Source organism: Oncorhynchus mykiss, chromosome 10 (genome assembly GCF_013265735.2).
Source record: "Oncorhynchus mykiss isolate Arlee chromosome 10, USDA_OmykA_1.1, whole genome shotgun sequence".
Lineage (NCBI taxonomy): Eukaryota > Metazoa > Chordata > Actinopteri > Salmoniformes > Salmonidae > Oncorhynchus > Oncorhynchus mykiss.
The window spans coordinates 20,580,253-20,598,476 of record NC_048574.1 but is presented as its reverse complement, the minus strand read 5'-3'; the positions used below and the strand labels follow the sequence as shown (position 1 = coordinate 20,598,476).

The 18,224-nt window shown below is 42.8% G+C and overlaps 1 protein-coding gene across 3 annotated transcripts in view; it reads left to right on the top strand.

The window, feature by feature from the left end:
• The first annotated feature begins 9,476 nt into the window (after nt 1–9,476).
• The window catches only part of LOC110533473 (glycerophosphodiester phosphodiesterase domain-containing protein 5), a 32,207-nt gene continuing 23,459 nt past the window's right edge, over nt 9,477–18,224 (top strand). For 2 of the 3 annotated variants that reach the window (XM_036989871.1, XM_021617718.2), the window contains exons 1-2: nt 12,224–14,104; nt 15,079–15,182. In XM_036989871.1, the coding sequence (XP_036845766.1) occupies nt 13,937–14,104; nt 15,079–15,182 (272 nt within the window). In that variant the 5' untranslated portion in view covers nt 12,224–13,936. Of the gene's footprint in view, nt 10,402–12,223; nt 14,105–15,078; nt 15,183–18,224 lie in introns of those variants that run through there. The other variant, XM_021617717.2, reaches the window with a different exon arrangement.

Below are 18,224 nucleotides of genomic sequence, written 5' to 3'. Positions count from 1 at the left end.
GCCTGCTTTTCTTCAGCAGGGACAGGGAAGATGGTTCAAATTGATGGGAAGATGGATGGAGCCATATACAGGACCATTCTGGAAGAAAACCTGATGGAGTCTGCAAAAGACCTGAGACTGGGACGGAGATTTGTCTTCCAACAAGACAATGATCCAAAACATCTACAATGGAATGGTTCAAAAATAAACATATCCAGGTGTTAGAATGGCCAAGTCAAAGTCCAGACCTGAATCCAATCGAGAATCTGTGGAAAGAACTGAAAACTGCTGTTCACAAATGCTCTCCATCCAACCTCACTGAGCTCGAGCTGTTTTGCAAGGAGGAATGGGAAAAAATGTCAGTCTCTCGATGTGCAAAACTGATAGAGACATACCCAAGCGACTTACAGCTGTAATCGCAGCAAAAGGTGGCGCTACAAAGTATTAACTTAAAGGGGCTGAATAATTTTGCACACCCAATTTTTCAGTTTTTGATTTGTTAAAAAAGTTTGAAATATCCAATAAATGTCGTTCCACTTCATGATTGTGTCCCACTTGTTGTTGATTCTTCACAAAAAAATACAGTTTTATATCTTTATGTTTGAAGCCTGAAATGTGGCAAAAGGTCGCAAAGTTCAAGGGGGTCGAATACTTTCGCAAGGCACTGTATGTAAACTTTTGACCCACTGGAAATGTGATGAAAGAAATAAAAGCTGAAATAAATCACTCTACTATTATTCTGACATTTCACATTCTTAAAATAAGTGGTGATCCTAACTGACCTAAGACAGGGAATTTTTATTTACTTTTACTACTAGTATTTGGCTAAGGTGTATGTAAACTTAAGACTTCCACTGTATTATTTCTTACATTGTTACCCCAGGAAATCTTTAGTCTTTTTACATACAGCCCGGAAGAACTATTGGATATAAGAGTGACGTCAATTTACCAACATTACGACCAGGAATAAGACTTTCCCGAATCGGATTTTCTGTTTTGGACCACCACCCAGGACAATGGATCTAATCCCAGAAGCCAACTCAAAACAACGACGCCGCAGAAGGGGCAGACGGAGTGGCCTCATGGTCAGGCTCCGAAGATGTGCACATCGCCTACCGCTCCCGAGTATACTACTCACCAATGTCCAGTCTCTTGACAAGGTAGATGAAATCCGAGCAAGGTGTCTCTGGAAGGCAACCATCAGAGATTGTAACATTCTCTGTTTCACAGAAACTTGGCTCTCTCGGAATATATTGTCGGTATCGGTTCAGCCACAGGGCTTCTCCATGCATCGCGCCAACAGAAATAAACCCTTCTCTGTGAAGAGGAAGGGCGGGGGTGTATGCTTCATGATTAATTACTCATGGTGTAATCATAACAACATACAGGAACTCAAGTCCTTCTGCTCACCCGACCTAGAATTCCTTACACTCAAATGGCGGCCATATTACCTCCCAACAGAATTCTCGTCAGTTATCATCACAGCTGTGTACATTCCCCCTCAAGCAGACACCATGACAGCCCTCAGGGAACTTCACTGGACTCTATGTAAACTGGAAACCATATATCCTGAGGCTGCATTCCTTGTAGCTGGGGATTTTTAACAAAGCAAATTTGAGAACAATGCTACCTAAATTCTTCTATCAGCATATTGATTGCAGTACTCGTGGGGGTAACACACTCGATTTACTGCTACTCTAACTTCCGCGATGCATACAAATCCCTCCCCCGCCCTCCCTTCGGCAAATCCGACCACAACGCCATCTTGCTCCTACCGTCTTATAGGCAGAAACTCAAACAGGATGTACCAGTGACTAGAACCATTCAATGCTGGTCTGACCAATCGGAATCCACACTTCAAGATTGTTTTGATCAGGTGGACTGGGGTATGTTCCGGTCAGCCTCAGAGAACAACATCAATCTATACACTGTCTCGGTGAGTAAGTTTATAAGGAAGTGCATTGAAGATGTTGTACCCACAGTGACTATTAAAACCTACCCTAACCAGAAACCGTGGATGGATGGCAGCATTTGCGCAAAACTGAAAGCGCAAACCACATAATTTAACCATGGAACAGGGTCTGGGAATATGGCTGAATATAAACAATGTAGTTATTCCCTCCGCAAGGCAATCAAACAAGCAAAATGTTGCTACAGGGACAAAGTGGAGTCGCAATGGCTCAGACATGTGGCAGGGTCTACAGGAAATCACGGACTACAAAAAGAAAACCAGCCACGTCACGGACACTGAAGTCATGCATCCAGACAAACTAAACACCTTCTTTGCCCACTGTGAGGATAATACAGTGCCACCGTCACGGCCCACTAACAAGGACTGTGCCCCCCCTCTCCTTCTCCGTGGCCAACGTGAGTAAAACATTTAAACGTGTTAACCCTCTCAAGGTTGCTGGCCCAGAAGGCATCCCTTGCCGCGTCCTCATAGCATGCGCAGACCAGCTAGATGGTGTGTTTACGGACATATTCAATCGCTCCCTATCACAATCAATCAATCAATCAAATTTATTTTATATAGCCCTTCGTACATCAGCTGATATCTCAAAGTGCTGTACAGAAACCCAGCCTAAAACCCCAAACAGCAAGCAATGCAGGTGAAGAAGCACGGTGGCTAGGAAAAACTCCCTAGAAAGGCCAAAACCTAGGAAGAAACCTAGAGAGGAACCAGGCTATGTGGGGTGGCCAGTCCTCTTCTGGCTGTGCCGGGTGGAGATTATAACAAAACATGGTCAAGATGTTCAAATGTTCATAAATGACCAGCATGGTCGAATAATAATAAGGCAGAATAGTTGAAACTGGAGCAGCAGCACAGTCAGGTGGACTGGGGACAGCAAGGAGTCATCATGTCAGGTATTCCTGGGGCATGGTCCTAGGGCTCAGGTCCTCCGAGAGAGAGAAAGAGAGAAGGAGAGAATTAGAGAACGCACACTTAGATTCACACAGGACACCGAATAGGACAGGAGAAGTACTCCAGATATAACAAACTGACCCTAGCCCCCCGACACATAAACTACTGCAGCATAAATACTGGAGGCTGAGACAGGAGGGGTCAGGAGACACTGTGGCCCACTCCGAGGACACCCCCGGACAGGGCCAAACAGGAAGGATATAACCCCACCCACTTTGCCAAAGCACAGCCCCCACACCACTAGAGGGATATCTTCAACCACCAACTTACCATCCTGAGACAAGGCTGAGTATAGCCCACAAAGACCTCCGCCACGGCACAACTTAAGGGGGGGGGGGGGGGGGGGGCGCCAACCCAGACAGGATGACCACATCAGTGACTCAACCCACTCAGGTGACGCACCTCCTCCAGGGACGGCATGAGAGAGCCCCAGTAAAGCCAGTGACTCAGCCCCTGTAATAGGGTTAGAGGCAGAGAATCCCAGTGGAAAGAGGGGAACCGGCCAGGCAGAGACAGCAAGGGTGGTTCGTTGCTCCAGAGCCTTTCCGTTCACCCTCCCACTCCTGGGCCAGACTACACTCAATCATATGACCCACTGAAGAGATGAGTCTTCAGTAGAGACTTAAAGGTTGAGACCGAGTTTGCGTCTCTGACATGGGTAGGCAGACCGTTCCATAAAAATGGAGCTCTATAGGAGAAAGCCCTGCCTCCAGCTGTTTGCTTAAAAATTCTAGGGACAATTAGGAGGCCTGCGTCTTGTGACCGTAGCGTACGTGTAGGTATGTACGGCAGGACCAAATCAGAGAGATAGATAGGAGCAAGCCCATGTAATGCTTTGTAGGTTAGCAGTAAAACCTTGAAATCAGCCCTTGCTTTGACAGGAAGCCAGTGTAGAGAGGCTAGCACTGGAGTAATATGATCAAATTTTTTGGCTCTAGTCAGGATTCTAGCAGCCGTATTTAGCACTAACTGAAGTTTATTTAGTGCTTTATCCGGGTAGCCGGAAAGTAGAGCATTGCAGTAGTCTAACCTGGAAGTGACAAAAGCATGGATTAATTTTTCTGCATCATTTTTGGACAGAAAGTTCCTGATTTTTGCAATGTTACGTAGATGGAAAAAAGCTGTCCTTGAAATGGTCTTGATATGTTCTTCAAAAGAGAGATCAGGGTCCAGAGTAACGCCGAGGTCCTTCACAGTTTTATTTGAGACGACTGTACAACCATTAAGATTAATTGTCAGATTCAACAGAAGATCTCTTTGTTTCTTGGGACCTAGAACAAGCATCTCTGTTTTGTCCGAGTTTAAAAGTAGAAAGTTTGCAGCCATCCACTTCCTTATGTCTGAAACACATTCTTCTAGCAAGGGCAATTTTGGGGCTTCACCATGTTTAATTGAAATGTACAGCTGTGTGTCATCTGCATAGCAGTGAAAGTTAACATTATGTTTTCGAATAACATCCCCAAGAGGTAAAATATATAGTGAAAACAATAGTGGTCCTAAAACGGAACCTTGAGGAACACCGAAATTTACAGTTGATTTGTCAGAGGACAGACCATTCACAGAGACAAACTGATATCTTTCCGACAGATAAGATCTAAACCAGGCCAGAACTTGTCCGTGTAGACCAATTTGGGTTTCCAATCTCTCCAAAAGAATGTGGTGATCGATGGTATCAAAAGCAGCACTAAGGTCTAGGAGCACGAGGACAGATGCAGAGCCTCGGTCCGATGCCATTAAAATGTCATTTACCACCTTCACAAGTGCCGTCTCAGTGCTATGATGGGGTCTAAAACCAGACTGAAGCATTTCGTATACATTGTTTGTCTTCAGGAAGGCAGTGAGTTGTTGCGCAACAGCCTTTTCTAAAATTTTTGAGAGGAATGGAAGATTCGATATAGGCCGATAGTTTTTTATATTTTCTGGGTCAAGGTTTGGCTTTTTCAAGAGAGGCTTTATTACTGCCACTTTTAGTGAGTTTGGTACACATCCGGTGGATAGAGAGCCGTTTATTATGTTCAACATAGTAGGGCCAAGCACAGGAAGCAGCTCTTTCAGTAGTTTAGTTGGAATAGGGTCCAGTATGCAGCTTGAAGGTTTAGAGGCCATGATTATTTTCATCATTGTGTCAAGAGATATAGTACTAAAACACTTGAGTGTCTCTCTTGATCCTAGGTCCTGGCAGAGTTGTGCAGACTCAGGACAACTGAGCTTTGAAGGAATACGCAGATTTAAGGAAGAGTCCGTAATTTGCTTTCTAATAATCATAATCTTTTCCTCAAAGAAGTTCATGAATTTATCACTGCTAAAGTGAAAGTCATCCTCTCTTGGGGAATGCTGCTTTTTAGTTAGCTTTGCGACAGTATCAAAAAGGAATTTCGGATTGTTCTTATTTTCCTCAATTAAGTTAGAAAAATAGGATGATCGAGCAGCAGTAAGGGCTCTTCGGTACTGCACAGTACTGTCTTTCCAAGCTAGTCGGAAGACTTCCAGTTTGGTGTGGCGCCATTTCCGTTCCAATTTTCTGGAAGCTTGCTTCAGAGCTCGGGTATTTTCTGTGTACCAGGGAGCTAGTTTCTTATGAGAAATGTTTTTAGTTTTTAGGGGTGCAACTGCATCTAGGGTATTGCGCAAGGTTAAGTTGAGTTCCTCAGTTAGGTGGTTAACTGATTTTTGTCCTCTGGCGTCCTTGGGTAGGCAGAAGGAGTCTGGAAGGACATCAAGGAATCTTTGTGTTGTCTGTGAATTTATAGCACGACTTTTGATGATCCTTGGTTGGGGTCTGAGCAGATTATTTGTTGCAATTGCAAACGTAATAAAATGGTGGTCCGATAGTCCAGGATTATGAGGAAAAACATTAAGATCCACAACATTTATTCCATGGGACAAAACTAGGTCCAGCGTATGACTGTGACAGTGAGTGGGTCCAGAGACATGTTGGACAAAACCCACTGAGTCGATGATGGCTCCGAAAGCCTTTTGGAGTGGGTCTGTGGACTTTTCCATGTGAATATTAAAGTCACCAAAGATTAGAATATTATCCGCTATGACTACAAGGTCCGATAGGAATTCAGGGAACTCAGTGAGGAACGCTGTATATGGCCCAGGAGGCCTGTAAACAGTAGCTATAAAAAGTGATTGAGTAGGCTGCATAGATTTCATGACTAGAAGCTCAAAAGACAAAAACGTCATTTTTTTTTTTTGTAAATTGAAATTTGCTATCGTAAATGTTAGCAACACCTCCGCCTTTGCGGGATGCACGGGGGATATGGTCACTAGTGTAGCCAGGAGGTGAGGCCTCATTTAACACAGTAAATTCATCAGGCTTAAGCCATGTTTCAGTCAGGCCAATCACATCAAGATTATGATCAGTGATTAGTTCATTGACTATAATTGCCTTTGAAGTAAGGGATCTAACATTAAGTAGCCCTATTTTGAGATGTGAGGTATCATGATCTCTTTCAATAATGACAGGAATGGAGGTGGTCTTTATCCTAGTGAGATTGCTAAGGCGAACACCGCCATGTTTAGTTTTGCCCAACCTAGGTCGAGGCACAGACACGGTCTCAATGGTGATAGCTGAGCTGACTACACTGACTGTGCTAGTGGCAGACTCCACTATGCTGGCAGGCTGGCTAACAGCCTGCTGCCTGGCCTGCACCCTATTTCATTGTGGAGCTAGAGGAGTTAGAGCCCTGTCTATGTTGGTAGATAAAATGAGAGCACCCCTCCAGCTAGGATGGAGTCCGTCACTCCTCAGCAGGTCAGGCTTGGTCCTGTTTGTGGGCGAGTCCCAGAAAGAGGGCCAATTATCTACAAATTCTATCTTTTGGGAGGGGCAGAAAACAGTTTTCAACCAGCGATTGAGTTGTGAGACTCTGCTGTAGAGCTCATCACTCCCCCTAACTGGGAGGGGGCCAGAGACAATTACTCGATGCCGACACATCTTTCTAGCTGATTTACACGCAGAAGCTATGTTGCGCTTGGTGATCTCTGACTGTTTCATCCTAACATCGTTGGTGCCGACGTGGATAACAATATCTCTATACTCTCTACACTCGCCAGTCTGCTGTCCCCACATGCTTCAAGATGGCCACCATTGTTCCTGTAACCAAGAAGGCAAAGATAACTGAACTAAATGACTACCGCCCCGTAGCACTCACTTCTGTCATAATGAAGTGCTTTGAGAGACTAGTCAAGGACCATATCACCTGCACCTTGCTGGCCACACTAGACCCACTTCAGTTTACATACAGTTTGCCCCAACAGGACCACAGACGATGCAATCGCCATCACACTGCACTCTGCCCTATCCCATCTGGACAAGAGGAATACCCATTTATGAATGCTGTTCATTGACTACAGCTCAGCATTCAACACCATAGTACCCTCCAAGCTCATCATCAAGCTGGAGGCCCTGATGCTCGACCCCGCCCTGTACAATTGGGTCCTGGACTTTCTGATGGGCCGCCCCCAGGTGGTGAAGGTAGGAAACAACATCTCCACTTCGCTGACCCTCAAAACTGGGGCCCCACAAGGGTGCGTGCTCAGCCCCCTCCTGTACTCCCTGTTCAACCACGACTGCGTGGCCATGCATGCCTCTAACTCAATCATCAAGTTTGCAGACAACACAACAGTAGTAGGCTTAATTACCAACAGCGATAAAACAGCCTACAGGAAGAAGGTGAGGGCACTCGGAGTGTAGTGTCAGGAAAACAACCTCTCACTCAACGTCAACAAAACAAAGGAGATGATCGTGGACTTCAGGAAACAGCAGACGGAGCACCCCCCTATCCACATCGAAGGGACAGTAGTGGAGAAGGTGGAAAGTTAAGTTCCTCAGCGTAACCATCACAGACAAACTGAAATGGTCCAACTACACAGACAGTGTGGTGAAGGCGCGACAGCGCCTCTTCAACCTCAGGAGGCTGAAGAAATTTGGCTTGTCACCCAAAACCCTGACAAACGTTTACAGATGCACAATTGAGAGCATCCTGTAGGGCTGAATCACAGCCTGGTACAGAAACTTCACCGCCCTCAACCACAAGGCTCTCCAGAGGGTGGTGCAGTCTGCACAACGCATCACCGGGGGCAAACTACCTGCCCTCCATGACACCTACAGCACCCGATGTCACAGGGAGGCCAACAAGATAATCAAGGACAACAACCACCCGAGCCACTGCCTGTTCACACCGCTACCATTCAGAAGGCGAGGTCAGTACAGATGCATCAAAGCGGGGACCGAGAGACTGAAAAAACACTTATATTTCAAGGCCATCAGACTGCTAAACAGCCATCACTAACTCAGAGAGGCTGCTGCCTGCATTGAGACCCAATGACTGGCCACTTTAATAAATGGATCACTAGTCACTTTAAACAATGCCACTTTAATAATGTTTACATGTCTTATATTACTCATATCATATGTATTTAATGTATTTTACATCATCTATTGCACCTTGCCTATGCCGCTCGGCTATCACTCATCAATATATTGATATGTACATATTCTCATTTACTCCTTTAGATTTGTGTGTATCAAATCAAATCACATTTATTTGTCACATACACATGGTTAGCAGATGTTAATGCAGGTGTAGCGAAATGCTTGTGCTTCTAGTTCCGACAATGCAGTAATAACCAACGAGTAATCTAACCTAACAATTCCAAAACTACTACCTTATACACACAAGTGTAAAGGGATAGGTAATTGTTGGGGAATTATTAGATTACTTGTTAGATATTACTGCATTTCGCTACACTCACATTAACATATCCTAACCATGTGTATGTGCCCAATAAAATTGTATTTTATTTGAGTGTAGTTTTGCTGTTGTGGATCAAACAGAGTAGGGTTAAATTGCCCATAGATGCTGATCTTGGGTCAGTTTAGAATTTTCCCCACCAATGGTTAAAGGTTAGGATTGAGGGAAGGAAAGCTGTACAAGGAACAGGTACCTGCTGGTGTCACAGCTTCAAACAACTTCGAATGCACCTAATATACTTCAGACATCAACAGAGAACAGACAGATTTCCAACAGGGCTTTCCCTGAGATGGCAGTAGACTCCTATGGCGCTGTCTAACATGAAACATGTCCTTTGTTCTACCCCTTTTTTCATGGTTAGAGTCTTACACACGCACAGCATCTGCTTTGCAATGGAGAGGTCTTTTATGAGATTATAGACTATAATATTGGATTATCTGGGTAATCCACCCAGTAAATGGCATCTTTCAAAACATCTTTCTATTTTTATGTCTTTCATTTGATTTACAATATGTACCAGATGTGTATATTACTGAGAATATGCAGGACGTTTTGTTCAAGAGGTGTCCTGTTAATAAAATAATTACTGAGTTCGAGACCTGCAATGGGGGTTACACTGTTGCCGTTAGCAAAAATTGCTACATTGGTGGCAGCGGTGGAATGCTGGGGAATGCTTGGGGACCATCGGAGAGGCGTGCACATGTGATGTACTTGGTATGGAGAAGCATAGGGACACGCTCTCCCGAAAGGAGGGGATAGTGTAACAAACCTTGCCTTAGGCCTGTTACAGTCCCCCCAAAAGGGTTAAACCGTTGTTTGAGCGGTTAGCAGGTCAGCCTGTTGAAGACCCGGGTTGGAGGCCCGAAAGGGGGGTTTACACTGTGGCAGTTAGCAGAAATCCCTACAATATCATGGTTTAGTTTATTTTGTAAATTAGACTATTGTTGAGAATTCATAGTGACCAAATTGAGTGTGTACGAAAAAATGGACACACAGAGAGATGCTTTGCCAAAGTTTTGCGTTATTGTACACGCACACTTCAAAGTAGGTGTTCCCTGAATGCACAACGCGCCAATACGATCTCGCTAGCTCGTGCTTGGCTCTGCCCACCTCTTTGTTCTGCCTACTGTGATTAATTTGCTCCCATTGGAAACGACAGGATGCAGGTTCTCTTGGGGTAGTTATAAAACATATTTGGTAAAACTGTAAATTTGCAGCTCTAAGATTTACGTTACGTAAGACTGAAGACTGAACTTGATTACAATTTAATTCCCCTACCCTCGCCTTCACAATACACATTCAAATGAACAGTTTCCACCCTGCATAACACACGTTTTTTTTCATACGAAATATAGTCAGCTGATATTGAAACTCTGATTACAATATTGTCCGTAACTAAAATAGTCTATAGCCTACTCCACACACTGTCATGTGATAAGAGTAGCCTACAGAGTCGGGAAATTGTAACATTGTATCCATCATTATTCAACATCAAAGGACAGTGCACTAGAGGGGGGATGTCCGGATGAAAGAAATAGCGCTACTTACTGTACACGAAAGCATATCTCCATTTGCAACAGGCGGCAGTCTATGTCAATCAGACATAGCACGGTATCCTTTACCTGGCCGGCGTGCATTACCGAGAAGAGGAACTATACGTACTGCGGCTTCCCCTGGAGTAACCATCACATTAAGGATTTCGGAAATTCTGGAAATCTAACGGAACTCTTTTCAGAGGTAGGTTATTTAAAGGAGTAAAGTATCGGATAAAGGATTTAGATGGGAAATAACTTGAATGTATGCCATTTATGAGCATTGAATATTACATATGGACATTCTTAGCGTTTGAATAACTTCAGTCTTACAGGATAGACGTATCTCTGACTAGTTCCCTAAACAGACAATGTGTCCAATTCGTCAATATGTTAGGGGATTTACGATTTCCTGCACGACGACTCTGTATCATAGGTGCTTTTAGCTGGAACTTGAACAACCGTCCACGTAGGCTAGCCTATTGTATCAGGTAAACACTGTTGTTCCCACAGGAAATTTCCGCGCCATAGGGCAGCAACTATAGACCTACTTAGGCTATACAAGCTAAATCAAGGCGTTAACGTCTGCAGCCTATGGGATACAATTCATATGCAATTATTGTTTCCAATAACATATAAACATTTGTCATTTTCAGCATAGTGCATGACATGTGTGCATAATGTCATTGGTTGTCAGATAACGATCGCGTTATGTAGTTTAGGCACCAACAACAGATTATACAGTTGAAGTCAGAAGTTTACATAGACTTTAGCCAAATACATTTAAATTCAGTTTTTCACAATTCCTGACATTTAATCATAGTAAGAATTCCCTGTCTTAGGTCAGTTAGGATCACCACTTTATTTTAAGAATGTGAAATATCAGAATAATAGGAGATAATTATTTATTTCAGCTTTTATTTCTTTCATCGCTTTCCCAGTGGGTCAGAAGTTTACATACACTCAATTAGTATTTGGTAGCATTGCCTTTAAGTTGTTTAACTTGGGTCAAATGTTTTGGGTAGCCTTCCACAAGCTCCACACAATAAGTTGGGTGAATTTTGTCTCGTTCCTCCTGACAGAGCTGGTGTAACTGAGTCAGGTTTGTAGGCATCCTCGCTCGCACACGCTTTTTCAGTTCTGCCCACAAATTTTCTATAGGATTGAGGTCAGGGCTTTGTGATGGCCACTCCAATACCTTGACTTTGTTGTCCTTAAGCCATTTTGCCACAACCTATGCTTGGGAAGTATGCTTGTGGTGATTGTCCATTTGGAAGACCTATTTAACTTCCTGACTGATGTCTTGAGATGTTGCTTCAATATATCCACATAATTTTCCATCCACATAATTTTCCATCCTCATGATGCCATCCATTTTATGAAGTCCCTCTTGCAGCAAAGCACCCCCACAACATGATGCTGCCACCCCCATGCTTCACGGTTGGGAGGGTGTTCTTCGGGTTTGCAAGCCTCCTCCTTTTTCCTCCAAACATAACGCTGGTCATTATGGCCAAACAGTTCTATTTTTGTTTCATCAGGCCAGAAGACATTTCTCCAAAAGTACGATCTTTGTCCCCATGTGCAGTTGCAAACCGTAGTCTGGCTTTTATATGGCGGTTTTGGAGCAGTGGTCTCTTCCTTGCTGAGCAGCCTTTCAGGTTATGTCGATGTTGTTTGTACAGATGAATGTGGTACCTTCAGGCGTTTGGAAATTGCTCCCAAGGATGAACCAGACTTGTGGAGGTCTACAATTTTTTTTCTGAGGTCTTGGCTGATTTCTTTTGATTTTCCCATGATGTCAAGCAAAGAGGCACTGAGTTTGAAGGCACTGAGTTTAAATACATCCACAGGGACACCTCCAATTGACTCAAATTATGTCAATTAGCCTATCAGAAGCTTCTAAAGCCATGGAAGCTTCTAAAGCCAAGGGATTTTCCAGACTGTTTAAAGGCACAGTCAACTTAGTGTATGTAAACTTCTGACCCACTGGAATTGTGATACAGTGAGTTATAAGCGAAATAATCTGTCTGTAAACAATTGTTGGAAATATTACTTGTCATGCACAAAGTAGATGTCCTAACCAACTTTCCCAAACTATAGTTTGTTAACAAGAAATTTGTGGAGTGGTTGAAAAACTATTTTTAATGGTTCCGACCTAATTGTATATAAACTTCCAACTTCAACTGTATATTAATAAGAACATAAAAAAAAAATAATACCAACAATAGTTTATTTTTTGTGAAATTTCTTTAATTTAATTTAGTCATTTTACAGAGGGGGATTACAGGTACAAAACCAAGCAAAGAAATGCATACAAAATAACCCCAATCCATTCCCCATCCACCCTCCTGCATCCTCCCCACCCGGAAACCATGCCCCACTTACCCTACCCAAAGAAAGCATGCCTCTCACTCCTTCTCATTCCACCCACCAAACGAGGTTGCTTATCAGTCCCACTCCCACCCATCCATCCCCAGAGTCTCAATTGTTCCTTGACTAGCACATTCATTCTCGTTGTCGATAATTTTATTGTTATAACTTCTAGTAGTAACTGTATCCCCTGGTTAAATGGGAAAGAATGAGGTACCATTTAGACCCCCCCAAAAATCGCTGCAGTGAGGCCTGCCAGCAATACTTTTCTCTGATTGATTGAGAGATTCAAGGTGCTATCATTGTCAGATAAAATAATAGGTGCAAAGCTTTGAATATTTAAATTCATGCACTTCGAAATGAATGTTGTATCTTTGCCCCAGAAGTAATTTTAAGTGCAGGGCACTCCCACATCATATGAAGGAATGCGCCTACCTGATTTAGGGGACACAGTGAAAAGTTGGGAGTTGGGACCAATTTCATCATGAAACGTTTCCTTGCTGTTAAATACACAGTCTGTGAACACATTGATGTATACATTTATGGTTCGGATTAGGGGATGCCATGGTCTTATCTTTCCATATTATGTTCTAGTTAAAGGGTTTTTCAGATTCAATTAGATCTGTTGACCATACTTTTTTTAATGGCTAGCTCAGCATATGAACTTTCCAAAAATATGTTTTGACTTTAAAGCAAGGAGATGTTTCTATTTTGATATTGTGAAAGAAAACATTTGAGAGTCAAAATGATTTGTTTTTGGATAAATTGTTATACAGTGCTATTCCAGTAATCCATGGCTAATCTCTTTCTTTGTCATTTGACAGTAAACATAATAGATGGTGGTCAACTAACACATAGTAGCCCACTAGCCCACAATCAAGGTAGAAGTTAGTGAATTGTGGATCCCTCAGAGGGAAATCCCCAAATTCAGAGACGCATTGTGAAAATGAAAATTGTGAAAGTGAAAATGACGATGTCTGTCAGAATGGGGCTTGTCCTTCACCTAGCCTGTAATCACGTACCTAGTATGGTTTGATTGATTCATAATCTAGGCCTACAGCAGTTGTTAAATGTTTGGGAGCCAGGTTTAAGGTTAGACACAACTTATTTTTACTCATTGTCCTTCTCCACCATCTCTACCTTTTGTGATGAAGGCGGGGCTTGATGGCCCGAGCGGGGCTTGAATCCGGGACCTTGTGAAATCTGAAACCCCTTGACGAGATAAAATCAAATTTTATTTGTCACATGCACTGAATACAACTGGTGTAGACCTCTCTCTCTCTCTCTCTCTCTCTCTCTCTCTCTCTCTCTCTCTCTCTCTCTCTCTCTCTCGCGCGTGTGTGATCGTGATGGCGTTGTGTGTGTGAGCCATGGCCCCCTCTCTGACCACCCTGGGGAAGCTGCCTGTGGTGCGCTGTCGGCTACTGCAGCGCTACGAGCACCAGCCCTTTGTCTCATGCCTGGCCGGACTCTACGGCTGTCAATGGAGACGCTACCAGAGGACCCGCGCCACGCCGGGAGACTGCTGCTGCAGCAAGGTCAGGGATGTCAGGGGTCAAGCAGGGACGGGATGGGGGGATTGAGTTCCCAAGTGAGATCATTTGATGGGAAAAGCTGTTTTTGTTTGTTGAATATCTGGTCATTTCACAGGATGGTTTTATACTCCTGACAGAGACTATACTCACACACACTACTATTACACTGTACTCTCTCTCACTCACATGCACAACATGCATGCGTTCCCACACACAAGTCATCTGATTATTTTTCTCCCTCACTCTGTCAATATCTTTCATGGCTTACATAATTTTTACTGTCACAGTTTTACAATCACTGTTTAGCCAGTAAGGAGCTTTTCTTCAGATTGCTCCCTCTCCTCAGAGTTCAAAGTGCACTCCCTCAACTGTATGGAAAGCATTCTAGGCAATAAATGCATACATTCAGCCCTTTCAAAGAATAGCACTCTCTTATGTTTTGTAAGAGCATTTGTTGGAAAATTCCACCCATCTTTTGGTATTTGTTTCATTGTTCCACTGTTGATATAGCCCCAAAAATGTTTTGCATGTCAGCAATCAACTTTTCAAGATATATAACTTTCAAAATACAGAAATACCGGCTGTATTTTGAAAGTTATATATCTTGAAAACTTGATTGCTGACATGCTAAACATTTTTGGGACTATAGCAACAATGGACTAATAGTTTCTGCGTGGAGTTTTCCTTTAAACGCTGCAAAACAACAACTTGCTGTGTGACAATCCATTGACTAATGTTAGCCCAGGCTTGAGTTGTTTACCTCATATGTCAGGGGAAAACACAAATAGAAGTGAAAAAGGTTTGGCGAAGGTAGTGGCTCTGGCCATGAATCCCTGCCTTGCCACCAATATGTTGTGGGTTCAATCCTCATCACTGGTAATTACTTGTTAGTGTACATTTCCATGCCAACAGTATATGGGTTGTGCACTTGTTATGAAGTCACTATGTGGGATTTATTGTGTCTCTCTCCCCTGCAGTTGGAATGTGCCAGCTTTGCACTCCTCATCGTGACATTCTGTCTCACACTGGTCTTCCTCTACTTCTGGAGTGAAGCTCAGAATGACTACAATGATTTTGACTGGTAGGTCTGACTATTACATATTCACAATGTAATGTAAACACAAATCTAAGTATGAACAAGCATTCAAATATATAAGAACTCAAACACACACACACATGTGCAAGGCCAGACCACAACTCTGTGGCAGCAGTGGTAGCAGCAGGAGTAGTATGTCATCGAGATTTAGTGGTGTTCCTGTCAGGAGAATCTCCTCTCCTGCATCACATTAACAACATTACCTCCTACTGTATAGCCACAACTCTTGCTATTGACTATTTGAAAAAGTTACAAAAAGCTTGCCCTGTTCTTTCCATCAGGCTGCACACAATGTTCTCTCATCAAGCAATCATATTTTCACCCATCAGACTATTCTAAATGGAATCTTGTCTTTACTAATATGTAACATTTGTTTCGATTTGGAATGGTGCATTATCAAATGGGCAGGAACAAGGGAACAGGGGCAGGGGGGAAAAGACATGTCATCCGTATGCACTGGAATAGTGAATAGAGGCTGCTTTCCCTTAGTTTAAATTGTGGAGCAGCTTAGAAATTGACTTACAGTAGCAGCTGGGATTCTTCTCTTTTTAGTGGCAACCATCAAAAGTCTGCATTCACACAGGATTGTGGAAATGTCTGGGCAAATAAGAACACTTCTTTCATTTCACACATTAACCACTGTTTGAGGAGCATGCAGCCTCTCGCTGTGCGACAGGTGATATTCCGTCCAAACTCTATGTCATGGGCTCTCCAACCATGTTTCTTAAGCTACCCAGTGCTTCAAACCAAGAGAAATCTGTACAGGAACATTGATAGTAACAATGAAACATATTTAATTAAACTGTTGACAGGCCCCATCTCTGCACGCTTGAGAAAGGAATAAGAAGAGAGAGGAGGAGATATTCTGTGGCTAAAGATATTGTCAGCCTATTAATTATAAAACTATTTAAAAAAGGCCCTATTACTAGGCTATTAAAAATCAAATACAAAATTCACTATAATTGTAGGCTAACTCGGTAAACCAACCTGCACAATCAATGAACCAACAGCATCACCTAGGCTTATACATTCTCTCCCAGACTCATGGATAGAAAGTTTGGAGCGTAGTATAAGGTAACAACAGTCCATCCAGTATGCCTAATAATACAGTCCACACTCAAAGGCTATTACTATCTTTTTTGTTGTTTTGGAGTATAGGCTAGACCAATTCTGTACCAAAGACATCTTAAATCTATGTATTTTGTTATGTTTTTCTGGCATGCGTAATATGCGGTAGGCTATTAGGTTATGTATTGTATTGCACAATCATTATTTAAAAAAAAATAAAAATTGTGCTCATATACAGTGCCTTCAGAAAGTATTCACACCCCTTGACTTGTGTTACAGACTGAATTTATAATGTAAAAGTGGAATTATGTTTTTTTAAATGTTTAGAAATTAATTACAAATGTACGCTGAAATGTCTTGAGTCAAAAAGTATTCAAACCCTTTGTTATGGCAATTTGCAAGCCTAAGTTCAGGAGTACAAATTTGCTTAAAAAGTAAATGACTCACTCTGTGTGCAATAATAGTGCTTAACATGATTTTTGAATGACTACCTCATCTCTGTACCCCACACATACAATTTTTTTGTTGGGTCCCTCAGTCGAGCAGTGAATTTCAAACACAGATTCAACCACAAAGTCGAGGGAGGTTTTCCAATGCCTCGCAAAAAAGGGCCCCATTGGTAGATGGGTAAAAATACAAAAGCAGACATTGACTATCCTTTAGAGCATGGTGAAATTATGAATTACACTTTGGATGGTGTATCAATACACCCACTCACTACAAAGATACAGGCGTACTTCCTTCCTGCCAGAGAGGAAGGAAACTGCTCAGGGATTTCACAATGAGGCCAATGGTGACTTTACAACAGTTACAGTGTTTAATGGCTGATAGGAGAAAAACTGAAAATGGATCAACAACGTAGCTACTCCACAATGCTAACTTAATTGACAGAGTGAAAAGAAGGAGGCCTGTACAAAGAAAAAGAAAATCCTAAATATGCATCCTGTTTGCAACAAGGCACTAAAGTAATACTGCAAAAAATGTGGCAAAACAATTCACTTTTTGTCCTGAATAAGAAGTTTTATGTTTAGGGAAAATCCAATACAACACATTACTGAGTACCACTCTCTATATTGTCAAGCATAGTGGTAGCTGCATCATGTTATGGGTATGCTTGTAATCGTTAAGGACTAGGGAGTTTTTTTAGGATAAAAATACATGGAATTGAGCTAAGCACAGGCAAAATCCTAGGGGAAAATCTGGTTGTCTGCTTTCCACCAGACACTGGGAGATTAATTCACCTTTCAGCAGGACAATAACCTAAAAAACAAGGCCAAATCTACACTGGAGTTGCTTACCAAGAAGACAATGAATGTTCCTGAGTGACGAGTTACAGTTTTGACTAAATCTACTTGAAAATCTATGGCAAGACCTGAAAATTATGTCTAGCAATTATCTTTGTTTTATTTTTTTAATTTTAATTTTTAATTTTTTTTGAATGTTACTCCCTTTTTCTCCCCAATTTCGTGGTATCCAATTGTTAGTAGCTACCATCTTGTCTTATCGCTACAACTCCCGTACGGACTCGGGAGAGACGAAGGTTGAAAGTCATGCGTTCTCCGATACACAACCCAACCAAGCCGCACTGCTTCTTAACACAGCGCGCATCCAACCCGGAAGCCAGCCGCACCAATGTGTCGGAGGAAACACCGTGCATCTGTCAACCTTGGTTAGCGTGCACTGCGCCTGGCCCGCCACAGGAGTCGCTGGTGCGCAATAAGACAAGGATGTCCCTACCGGCCAAACCCTCCCTAACCCGGACGACGCTATGCCAATTGTGCGTCGCCCTACGGACCTCCCGGTCGCGGCTGGTTATGACAGAGCATGGGCGCGAACCCAGAGTTTCTGGTGGCACAGCTGGCGCTGCAGTTCAGCGCCCTAGCAATTATCTTTAAACATTTTTATATTTAATTTGACCCCCTTTTTCTCCCCAATTTTGTGGTATCCAATTGTTAGTAA